A 12283-nucleotide genomic window follows, 5' to 3' on the forward strand; every position below is an offset into this window, starting at 1 on the left:
GAGCTCTCCCTCCAGGAGTCTCTTCTAGGTTTAGGTGGGTGGGTTTGGGGTATGTTTACCAAACAGCCCGGGGAATTCTCATCCAGAGTCTGAAGCATTGCTCTAAGCTAGGGATAGGCAGGCTGTTCTGTAAAGGGTCCGAGTAAATACCTTTGGCTTTGTGGATCAGAGGTCTCTGCCACAATTACTCAACTCTGCTACTGTAGCATAAAAACAGCCACAGACTTTAAGTAAGTGAAGGGGTGTGGCTGTGTGCCAATAAAACTTTATTTACAAAGACAGGTGGTGGGCCAGGCCCTGCTCTCTGCCAGCCCATAGCTCTTCTGTACATAACCAATAAAGACACAGACATGTGTAAAAAAAGTGATATATTTTTAATTTAAAATTATGACCTGGAAAGAAGCAGTCAGTTTAAGTGATCCAGGCCTCCTCTTTACACCCAACCGGGACAGATGCAATATTGGCTCAGATTGCCAACCCCAGAGAAAAGCCAAACCAAGCGGCAAAGCCTCAGGAAGGGCCCACAGCTTCCCCGCCAGGGGCATCAGGCTCCATGGGGGGCCGGGCTGCCAGGGGCTGCTGCTTTCCAGCCCCGCTGAGGAGCTTTCCTGCCGTCACCCACCCCCTTCACCAGCCTGATTCCTCTCCATTGCTCCCCAGCTGGCGCTGCACCTGTCCTCCACAGAAAGGCTGGCGGCACGGCAGTCACCTCCCAACCGGCTTCGGGGGCATCTTCCTGTGATGGCAACAGGGGAGCGAGCAATTCTAACCATACGTTGCCCAGAAGGGCAGCACCTTGATTTGTTTCGCTGAGATCTGGAGCCTCGAGTTGTCACCGCTGGTCACGTGTAGCCAAGGCACCGGCAGCAAAATGGGAATCCTGGGGAATGATCTGGGAAGATGCAAGGGTCTCAGTGATCGAGGGCGATTCTGAAAATGAACCAGACAAATGGCATCTGGGTAAACTCCCTACAAAAGGCGAGAGAGCATCAGGACGGAACAGGGACCTCTACCTCTTCAGGCGCTCCGAGGTCAGTGGGCTCTTTCCCGAACACGGAGGTCAAGGGCCCACTTCTCAGGTCAGCTTCGGCTCTCCCACCTCAAACATTCGGGGCCGATCAGGACTTCGGATTCACCTAGCCAGTCAGTGGGGGTCTCGCAAGAACACCAGGCGCTGAATAATAGGAGAGGGAGTCCAGGGCATGATGCCCCCCCGCCTTTTTTCTTTTTCTTTTTCCCCCACACTGAGTGTCAGAATCGTGCAGTCAGTAGAGAGGAGAGGAGGAAGGGTGTGGCCAGGGCTGCCCGTCCCTTCCCAGGAGGGGTAGGCGCACAGAATAAATACAACTGGCTTGAAGCAAGCCTTCTGGAAGAAGCCACCTGGTCCCCTCAGACCCACTGCAGGGGAGCAACAAGTTTCCACGCTGGTCTGTTTTCTCTCAGATTTACAGCACCCAAAACCTAATGCTTGCCCTGAGTCAAAAGCTGTCAGGACAAACCATGAAAGGGCCACCCTGGGATGCAGCGGAAGACCAGATGGTGGCCAGGCTATCCCCAGCACACCCAGCATCCCTGAGCCCAGCGGGCTGCATCCTGGGTGTACTGCAGAGGCAGCCGGGGCCGTAACAAGGGCCCCTACTAGGCCCGGAGCTGGGGGCGGGGGGCAGAGTGGGGACAGCACAGATAGACTAGAGTCCCCTGAGAACGGAGGCACAGCGGGAAGGAGAAAAGGGTGGAGCTTCCTCCTCAGGCCCAGTCACTCTGCTTCCCAAAGGAGGAAGACGGTTCTGTGCCACCGCCAGCACCGTGGACATTAGCTCATTCAAAAGGATGACCCTGCGGGGTGGGGGAGCATTTCAGCACTGACCCCCCCCACCCCGGCTGTGAAATGGCCCTGGTGAGAACCTCCCCTCCAGGTGTCCTAGACAGAGTCTGGGGCATGTCGCAAGCCCTGGCTCATGACACCACGTGTAGTATCGCCGGTGCCCAACCCCCACCTAACCAATCTTCAGGCTCTTAGCAAGGCAGCTCGAGTGGTGGGGGTAAGACAGTTCGGGTCCCAGGAGCCCAACAAGTTCTTCTCAGTCTCCTTCACTTCTCAGAAACAGTGGACCCCTAACAGTCGAGCAGAGAGAGAGCCGGCCACATGGCCAGCCCTAGCCTACGGTCAGTCACAGACCCCACTTACAGGACCACAGCGGTGTCGGCCAATCACAGCAGAAGGCTGGTGCCACCCCTGCCCTCACTGGATGATGCTGTCGGGCTGCCCGTTCTGGGCCACCTGTCCAGGCTCAGAGGCGGGCGTGGGGTTGGGCGTGTTGCTCTGCAGGTAGCGGCGGAAATCTTTGATCATGGGCCGGAGGACCTGGATGAGGACGCTCAGCGCCGCCTGGGTGCCCTCCATGGCCTGGGCCTGGCGCTCCTGGGCGCAGGCCTGCACCTCCTGGGAGCGGCGGATCATCTGAAGCAGGTCATTCTGCTGCTCCAGGTGCTGGGCGATCTCCTTCACGTGCAGATTGGTGACCCGCTGCTCCTGGATCAGCTTGGCTGAGTTCAGGGCTATGCGGCTCTTCAGCGCTTGGGGTTTGACCGAGGTATCAGCGTGCTGGGCCATCATCTCCACGGGGGCCTCGGCTGGCAGGGGTGGGGGGGCCTCCGCCGTACAGTACTCGACCACTCCCTCCTCGAGCGTGTGATACGTGGTCTCCGTGGGGACTGTGGGGAAGAAAGAGCAAAGGCAGTGGCAGGTCACCTTCTAGAAAGAATGAAGCTGGCCTCATGGGGTGGAGGGGGAATTCAGGTCTCCTCCGGCTTTATAGCTATTCCCCATAAATCTAGAGTCTAAAGCATTTAGAATCTACTCGGTAACCAAAGGGCTGGCCCCAGATCCGGCAAAAGCAAAGCTGCTAATAACAATACGAGCAAAAAATTTAGAGCACCCAGTATGTGTCAGGCACTGTGCTCAGCCCTGCTCTTGTTAGCTCGTCGCATCATCACAATGAAACCAAGAGGCAGGTATTTCATGTTCATTTTTGGAGATGAGGAAACAGGCTCAAAAACATGCAGTGACTTGTCTAAGGTCACACTGTTTATTCAGGTCCAGGAAGCAAACCCAGGTCTCCCTAACACCAGAGTCCAACTTGCTCGTAACCACCCCACTGGGATGCTTCCAGCTAATCAAGGCAGGCCCACGTGCTCCCTGCAGGGCCAGCACACAGCAGCCATCTTGGGTGAGACTCTTCCTGAACTGTTTGTAGCCACACTAGTCCTATCTCCCTCCTTCTTTTGTGGCCAAGCAGAAAAAGAGGTGGGAGTGGGACGGCAGTTGCTTAAGTGGCCAATAAATGCCTCCCGTCTCCTTGATCACCTTGCCCAATGGAATACCTACAGGTCACAGGTCCTTCCTGTTCTAGAACAGCAACTGATTTAGACCAGTGTTTGATCCTCTTTCCCACCCTGATATCTTTAGAAAATACGACTGCAGGGGGCTGGCGCTCACACATACACCCAGTTCCCCAAAGCCCCACTGAGAATCACTGAGACAGGTCACAGCCCAGCACAAATGAGCCGTTAACAGTCACTGGTACAAACCCTGAACTAAAAAGTCCAACCAAACCATTGTCATTCATAACTGAGAACCTCTGAAAAGAATTCTGGGTGGGCTGTTTGGGCCTCCATGCTTATGGGAAAGGTCAATTTTCTCTACCCTTCAATGCTAACGTCAGCTCAGAGTCCCCACCCCAACCAGGAAGTCCCTTCCTCTCCTGAGTCCTCAGATTCTCCTGACAGCACAGTTGTTCATGTGTGTGTCTTATCTGTCCTACTAGAATAAAGCTGGCCTGTATTTTAAACACCTTGGTAATCCCAGTGCCAAGCACAGGGTCTGACGTGGAAGGAATAAGCACCAGTGTCTGAGGAGTGAAGGAATGAATAGATTTAACACTAGGATCCATGAGGTTTCTGAGCAGTCCCTGATGAATGTTCACCTCACTGAAAACCCAGAATGTCTTTGTCCAGAATGGACATCTTACTTGGGTATTATTCCCATCTATCTATTCATTCGACAAATATATCCTGACTGCCTACTACGTGCCAGGCCCTGTGATAAGTCCTGTGGGGATACAGACAGATCTCTGTCTTGAAGGATCACATAGTTCCGTCAGTCATGGACATGAATGGTGGCACAACAGTTGAGAGCAATCCAGCCCATCAGAAGCCCAGACTGCGTGCTGAGGAAGTCCCAAAGAGAACAGGATCACTTCTGAATGGGGAGCTCTTGGAAGGCCTCCTGGTCTTCCAAGACTCCCATCTGACCTTTGACCCTTGGCAGCCAACCTTCCCCAGGCTGCCCCAGCTCTTGGCTGGCCCTTCCCATTTATGCACGACAGACTGGGTGGGAGAGGTCACTCACTCTGTGTCAGGGTGACCGTGGCTGCAGCTGCAGTGGCTGTGGGTCCGAGGGCCACGGGGTGAATCTCTGTGGTACTGGGCAAGCTGATGATGGTGGCCTCGCCCAGCAGGTTGCAGATGCGCTGTTGCATGGGGGTGAGCAGGACGGGGGCTACAGCTGGGCCGCCGCCGCCACTGCCACCAGCTGTCCCAGGCCCACCGGCTCCATCCTCCTCAGTGGGCCCTGGGGCCTCGCCACCCTCCACCGCTGCCCGGACCTGGGCAACCTTGCGACGGACCTCGGTCTTGAGGTCAGACCACTTCTTCTTGACCTCAGGCAACTCCCTGCGGCAGGTGGCCACAGCGTTGACCCTTCTCAAGATGCCGTGCCAGGCCGCACTCTTGGCAGCCAGAGGGACCCCGGCATTGAAGTGGTTCACCAGCAGGTGCTTCTTCAGTTCCAGCTCCTCCACGATGATCTCCACCTCTCGCTCAGAGAAGTTCATCTTCCTCTTCTTGGCTGGGACGGCCATGGCCTCTCCCCACCCCCCTTTTTAAAGAAATTATAATCCCCTCAAACGCCCCAATTTCCCTTCTCTTCTTCCCCAGCCGCTCCCCTCACCTACCCCCTACAGGGGATAGGCCGGGCTTGCCCCAGGCCAAGCACCAGGCCTTTGGTAACCCCCCTCGCTACGCAAAGTGCGTAGGGCCCAGCCCCGACCGGCCCGGCCGCTGCCAGCCAGCTGCGTAATGGCTTCCTGAATCTGCCTCTTCCGCCGGGGTGTGCGGAGATCCGCCCACTTACCCTCTTCCCGCCTTCCAGAGCTTCTCCAGAGGAACCCGCCCTCCTGGTTGGTCGGGGCTCAAACATCACGTCGATCACTGGTTCTTTTGATCTGTCGTTCAACTAAAGAGCACGCCTATCTACTGGAATTGGCCTGGTCATTGGTCTAAAAGTGTGTCTGTCGCTACAGAGCGCTCCGCCCACCTGCCTTTATTCACTTCCATTGGAAAATCGTTCTGTCCTTCAATCGTCAGCATTACGACTCTCACGCCGTTAAATTCAGCTATTTTATTGGTGGTTTAGGGTGTTAGGGTACCAAAACCCGGCCTCCTGAGGATACCTGAGTGCTTTCGGCCTTGAGCCATTGGCTAATTAATTTTTAATTCCACTCACGGGGGCAAACTCTGCTTCGCAGCCGCAGCTCACAGTTGCTCCTCACACAAATCCTATTTCCCACCGGAGACTACGATGTCTCTGTACACGACCGCTCCTCCCATTCTTAACGATTCCTCAGTCTAAACAGCGTTTCTCAATGGAAATTGGACACGGGGCCTTCCGCCTTGCTAATCAGAGAACTGCCTATCCCGGCGTGATTTCCTTTCGCCGGCCCAGCTCAGCCAATCCCTGTCTCCTTCAGTTTGAATCGGCCGCAGGCTGAGCAAGGATCGCCCCGCCTTCTCCATTGATCCAGGCAATCCTGGGCGGTGTGGGCGGTCCTCGGGGAGGCCCCGCCCCAGCCGGGTGGCCGTCCGGGCCTGTGACTGGCCGGCGGCCCGCCTGGGGGCGTGGCCAACCAGGCGGCGGGCGGCGGGGCGGGGCTCCCGGAAGCGGCCCCTCCCGCCAGCTTGCCGGCTTCTAGCAGCCCGCGCTCGTGGTGTGGGGACTCCCGCGTGTCTTCCGCGTTCTCCCAGCCGGCCAGCCGCCCCCGCCCCGCGCCCGGCGCCCCTGCCTCGCGCCCGATGGTGAGCAGTGTGTTGTGCCGCTGCGTGGCTTCCCCGCCGCCGGACGCCGCCGCCGCCGCCTCGTCGTCGTCCGCCTCGTCGCCGGCTTCCGTAGACCCGTGCGGCGGCGCCGTCTGCGGGGGCCCGGACCACCGGCTGCGCCTGTGGAGCCTCTTCCAAACTCTCGACGTCAACCGCGACGGCGGCCTGTGTGTCAACGACTTGGCGGTGGGGCTTCGGCGCCTGGGATTGCACCGCACCGAGGGCGAGCTCCGGGTAGGCGGCGCGCACAGTCCGCGCGGGCTGGGAGGGGACCCCTTAGAGCCCCAGCTTCTCCGGGCGGTCGGGGTGACAGGTCTGAACGACCTGGCCTCTTGAGCCGCCCTTCGGAACGTGGCAGGTCTGGTGGACGGCTTCTTTGGCTGGGAGGGACACCGCATCTGTGCCCTGGTGGGAGTGGAGCTGCTTTTTGACCTCTGTGGGCGCTTGGTGTAGGGGGAAAAGGCTCTTCGTAGGCACAGGTGGACACTCTCTGGGGCTGTCTGGTGGGCGAATAGTCCTTTTTGCTCAGGCTTTCCCCAAAGTAGAGGCCAAGTCTTGGGAGTCGCCTTTTGTCACCTCCCGACCTCCAAGCTAAGCTTGATGCCCCCCCCCCCCGACCCTGCATTGACTTACTTCATCTATCCTCCAGCGGCACCTCTCCCTTCCCCTCTCGTTTCCATGCCAGCCGTGAGCCCTGATCTGGTTCCTCTCAGGGGCATGTGGGAGTAGAAAAAATGGGAACTGGGGTTTCAGGCAGATCTGTGAGGAGGTGGGTGAGGACTGACAGTTCTCGGGGTTTAGGTTGATCCCCATTGACAGGCTTATCCAGAAGATGGGACATTGATCTAAAGTGAAAAAATGGGCGGGGGCGGGATTCTTCCTAAATGTGAAAGTGTCACACACCTAGGAAAGCATATTGTTACTCCTATCCTGGATTGAACTTTGGCCAAGAGGGATGGGGGGACAGAGAGTGGCTACCTAGGCCTGCCAGAAAGGGAAGTCCTGTCCTTTCTTACAAGAACCGTAAGCAGAGGCTCACCCCTTCCCCTTTTGTCTTTCCTGGTGTTTCCCACTCTGGCTTGGTAGCCACAGGTACCCTTCCCAAATATTTCATTTATGGTGGCTTAACCTGATTTCCAGCCTGGGCTAGAACTTCTGAGTACTTACCTAGTCACCTGTTTCTCTTCTGAGTTTATTTGGTTCATTCGTACATACAACAGTTAGAGAATCTCTCATAGCCAAGTATGAAAAGAATCTGATAAAACACCAGTGAATTTGAACCCATTTGTTGGTCAGGTGAACGTATCTCAGGTATTTTAACTCCTGCCCACACTATATTGGATCAACCTCTAAAGTATTTAACCTACTTGGGATCAGCTTAGAAGACCAAAGAGTAACACTGTGCAAGATAGAATCTTTGGCCAAGTCCAAGAGGCTTAGAGACAAGTTTAAGATTTTTTTTTTCTGTGTTTTACACAAAATAGTGTTGTGAGCTAGGTATCTTTTTAAAAGATTTTATTTATTCATTTGAGGGAGAGCACGACCAGGGGGGAGAGGCAGAGAGAGAAGCAGACGCCCCAATGAGTGGGGAGCCTGACGCAGGGCTGGATCCCAGGACCCAGAGAATATGAGCCCCCCAGGTGCCCCTAGATACTTTTCCATACATATCTGATGGATGAGTTGCCTGGAGAGATAGAATGGCTAAACTCAGAGGGTCTGTGCTTTAGGGGCTCAGTGAAGTGTGAGCCCAGGTGGACCTTTCCTTTGTAAACCTACCCACTTGACAAATGCTGCCAGGCACATCAAGGGCATCTGGCTGCAGGTGTTACTCAATCGTGCTTTGTGCCTCAGCTGTGATTCATGATGCATCTGATATGCTAATCCCTTTGGGGGGGGCAGTAAATCTATAAGGGCAAAAAGGAGAAAGTGATCATTTTTCTTTCGAGTGTTAAAGGGAAGCTTTTTTAATTAACTAAAGGGAGCTTTGCTCCTTGGGGTCACATTGGCTCTAAAATCCTTGACTGTCTGACCGATCTCAGTTCTGTGATATGAAACAATTCTTTATCATTCTTTTGGTGTGTGGATGTAGTATGGACTCTATTTCTACAACTTGGCTTTTAAATAAGTTAAATTATTGTACAGCTTGAGAGAAATTGGGGTTGATCCATTTTATTCATTTACACACAAGTTAGTCCTGTGGCAAATGGTTGAAGTATTAGAGAACCTGCCTTTTTTGTAAATAACTGGGCCACAGGAAGACACCCTCCCTCATGAACCCCCCCCCATACCACTTCCTGTTGAAATTCTGTCAGTATTAGCTACACACAGAAAAAGCAGTGCTGCAGTTTTGCAGAACTAGTAAAGCCAAAAGGGAATGCGAGGCCCCTTCGGTTTGAAATGGGTCATCTGGCGTGGGAATAGGCACTGGAAAACGTAACATCAAACTTTGGTAGCTGCTTCACGAGACCCAGAGGACCAGTCCGAGATGCTAGGCTTTGCGCAGTGCTTATCAGTGGGTGGTGTGAACCCAGGCTAGGTGACCGCACAAAGCCTCTCGCTAGCCTACAACAGGTCAAGTCAAGTTTTCTTTAGACATGAACCAGCAGTTTTGGGCACGTGCCTTTATTTTGGAAGAAATTGGGACAGTTGAGGAAAAATTACTTAAAATGGAAGTGGGCAGAGAAACCCATGGCAGCCAGCCAGGGAAATTTTCTTTGTGAAGGGCATGTGAGCCAGAAGCCCGTCCTGGGACAAAAGAGGGGCAGGGCTTATTAAAGAAAGAAAAAGAGATGACGACACCGGTAGTGACTTCGGGAGTTGAGGCTTCAGCTGGAGCTAATTATAGATTGCCTATTTAAGGCAGTTTCATGTGACCAAACACAATCTTTGTTTTAAAATAAATTTAAAACCTAGGCTGGAACTCAGGCGGCCAGTTAGAGAAGGAACGCAAACTGTGTGACGTGTAAACAGTTGTCCCTTTAGGTGAGGCTCACAGGCCCTCTTACAGGACTGGTGTTCAATGCAGGTGAGGATTCTAGAAGACGGTCGAGTTTGCTCCCTCAGAGACTTGCACATGTGCCGTTGAGTTTGAGCTCCACGATAACTTTGTGAAGGAAGCAAGACTGTTTTCACCCCCATTTTACAGAGGAAGGAGCAGAAGTCCAGAAAGACAGTGAAACCCCCTCCAAACTCATTTGGCCACGAAGGAATTACACCACAGAAGCAACCAGAGCTGTCTCCTGATTCCTGCTCCACTCTGGAACCGTACCAGTTGTTTCCAAGGATCACGAGGACAGTTCCAACCCGGGCTTCGGGAGGAACTTGAGAAAGATCCAGTTAGAACCACATCTGTTACTCCCAAAATAGATTTCAAGATTATTTCGAGATTATCTTATCAAAGAATGAGAATCCGCCCTGCCCTAATTCTCTCCTTGACCTGTACTGAGGCAATCTCTGTTGACTTGAAATAACTGAATACAATGGAAGATCATTAATGTCAAGTTGGTATTGCTTAATCAGACAGTGCTGTTGAACTCTGTACTTCTTAAATGTCTGGTGGTTTGTGGGGAAGGTGCTTATCTAAATAGCCAGACTTAGGTAAGGTCATCTGCAGAACAAAGAACCTTTTCATAGAAAAGGGATAGATAATATTTGGTAAAATATTGATGGCCCATTAAAAAAAGAAAAATGCTGTTCGCAGATTGAATTGAATTCCTATATTAAACTAATTATGTTTTATTGTTGCAAAATTGGTTCCTGGCTTGAAGTAATTATCAAGTCAACTAGAAGGTTTTTTTTTTTTAATTGATATTTGGAAAGGTGGCATCAGGTACCCCGATCCTAAGACCAAATGATAAGTGGGAATGTACCAGAATGGGCCTGACCTGAAGCTTCAGCTGGGCAGATCCCTTTGATGTCCCAGGAGTCGTTAATTGTTGAAGCCTCACAGAAACCACAGGGGCCTTAGAGAAAAACTTCGCTGGTATTCATTTCCAGTCCTGCTGAGGACGAATCCAATGAACAAAATTGTACTTAGCCATATAGGACTAGTCTCATTTTTAACCATTTCTTCTTAAACTAATGTGAACTTGGCAGAATCAAAGAATTTTTAGTCTTGAAAGGGTCAGCGGCCATCCTAGGCCAGCCTCACACCTAGTGTGGGGAGCTTTCCTCCTATGGCATCCTTCACAGACGGCCATCCTTCACAGACAGCCATCCTTCACAGACGGCCATCCAGCCCATTCCACTGTGGACCTCGGTGGGGTCATTGTGAGCTCTTTCTTGTGTCAGACAGTATCTGAAAACTGCTATCTTATCTTCCTGTAATCTCTCCTGCGGCTCAAAACACGTTTCCTCCTGCATTTCTCACATGATGTGCTGTCCATACCTTTTGGGGTCCCTCATCTAAGGCAGGATACCCCGGGACTACAGACTTCCCTTGGAAACATTACACTAAGTCAAAGAAGCCAGTCACAAAGACCATGTGTTACTTGAGCCGTTACTGTGGAACTCCAGAATAGGGACAGCTGTAAAGACAGAAGGTAGACTAGTGGTTGGTTGCCTAGGCCTGGGAGGGGAGGGGAGGAGATATAGGAAGTGATAACTGAAGGGCTTGGGGGTTCTTTTTGAGGTGAGAAAACATTCGACAGGTGACCATGGTGATGGGCGCATATATCTGTGAATATACTAAGAACCATTGAGTCGTATAAATGGGTGATTTGTATGGTGTGTGGATTTTATCTCAGTAAAACTGTTGTCAGAAACCTGGTACAGGGGCGCCCGGCTGGCTCAGTCAGAAGAGCATGCAACTCCTGATCTTGGGCTGCTGAGTCGGAGCCCCCTCTTGGGCATAGAGATTACTTAAATATATAAATTAACTTAAAAAACGACAACAAAAACCCCAGTGCAGGATCTGTGGTATAAACCTGGGTTCAAATACTATTTCTGCTGCTTGCCAGCCACGTGACCTTGAGTACGTTACCCAACCTCTCCATGCCTCAGTTTCCCTACCAGAAACATGGCGACAGGAATGCCTGCTTCATAAGGTGGCTGCGGGATTAAATCAGACGAAGTATATAAAGAGCCTAGCACCGTGTCTGACACCTAGGTGTTCAACACAAAGGGACTTTTGCGCCCACGGAGTCTTAGACGATAAGATGCCCGGAATGGGTTCTCATCATCTGCAGTTTTTCCCAATGGTTTGGGTGAAGAGTGGAACAGAAGGAAGGAGAAGGTCTGGCGAACCTTGGTGATAAAGGTTGTGTAGCACCCAGGTGGGGCAGCCTCCTGTCCGCTGGGGGAGGGCCTTCGGCAGTTTGGGAAGACGAGTGTAGGTTGTGGAAAGTCTGTGCCCTAAAGACATTAGGAAGATGGAAACAAAGAAACCCTGTTAGCAGGAGATCTCTAAAAAGCTACTGAAGGAGTAGAGTCTTTCTACCCCGAAGGATGTCTTTGGCCCTGGGCAGCTCAGTGAGTTAACTGTCCTCAGGTCACGATCTCAGGGTCATGGGATCGAGCCCCATCCCCTGCAGGCTCTGTGCTCAGCACGGAGTCCCGCTTGTCCCTCTCCCGCTGCTCCTTCTCTCTCTCTCTCTCTCTCTTAAATAAATAAAATCTTAAAAAAAAAAGGGGGGGGGGTCTTTGGCCCAAATGTTTCCCTGGACAGAACTGGGCCCGTGTGGGCTCTCACAAACCTGTTGTCCATTTCCCAATACATGGGTGGCCTTTTCTCAAATCTGAAGTTCACTTTGAAGTTGTAAAAATGGAAGCTTCAAGTGGAGCTGACTTCAAACCTTCAGAGATGAGCTCACCAGCCTCCTTATTTTGCAGAAGCAGGACTGAGACCTAGAAGTCAGGCTGGTTGGAGGCAGAGGCAGTCACAGAGCCCCGGATTTTTGACCCTGCCCAATTGAGCTCAGCCTTCCCTGCCTCCTTGCTTCTAGGGCTGTAAATACTTCACCAGCCTTCGAGACTTTGCAACTTTAATTTTCACAGTTTATGCCATTGACATATCTGTGTGTAGCACCAGCTCAGCATTTTAGGACCCCTGACGGTGCTCAGGAAGCGGTGACTCAAATGATAGGTACCCTTTTCCTAAATATGGGATATAAAAGACTCAACACAATCC

General features: G+C 52.4%; 2 protein-coding genes across 5 annotated transcripts in view; one reads left to right on the plus strand and one right to left on the minus strand.

Annotated features, from left to right (window-relative positions):
• Positions 1-351: 351 nt before the first annotated feature.
• Positions 352-5771, minus strand: NAIF1 (nuclear apoptosis inducing factor 1). Of its 4 annotated transcripts, none has more exons than XR_003320381.4 (3): positions 4412-5771; positions 2189-2715; positions 352-930 (listed from the first exon to the last, which is right to left on the minus strand). XR_003320381.4 is itself a non-coding variant. In XM_026514047.4 (2 exons), the coding sequence occupies exons 1-2, from the start codon at positions 4920-4922 to the stop codon at positions 2243-2245; spliced, it is 984 nt and encodes a 327-aa protein (XP_026369832.1). In that variant the 5' UTR covers positions 4923-5771; the 3' UTR covers positions 352-2242. The 4 variants fall into 4 exon arrangements, 1 of the variants encoding a protein (XP_026369832.1); XR_003320382.4 differs by having other exon boundaries at positions 352-892; positions 1014-2715; XR_003320380.4 differs by having other exon boundaries at positions 1014-2715.
• Positions 5772-6010: 239 nt separating this feature from the next.
• SLC25A25 (solute carrier family 25 member 25) overlaps positions 6011-12283 on the plus strand; it is a 33123-nt gene continuing 26850 nt past the window's right edge. The window contains exon 1 of the mRNA XM_026514049.4: positions 6011-6390. Within this exon, the coding sequence (XP_026369834.1) occupies positions 6133-6390 (258 nt within the window). The 5' untranslated portion in view covers positions 6011-6132. The remainder of the gene's footprint in view (positions 6391-12283) is intronic.

Source organism: Ursus arctos, unplaced genomic scaffold, assembly GCF_023065955.2.
Source record: "Ursus arctos isolate Adak ecotype North America unplaced genomic scaffold, UrsArc2.0 scaffold_18, whole genome shotgun sequence".
NCBI classification, from domain to species: Eukaryota; Metazoa; Chordata; class Mammalia; order Carnivora; family Ursidae; genus Ursus; species Ursus arctos.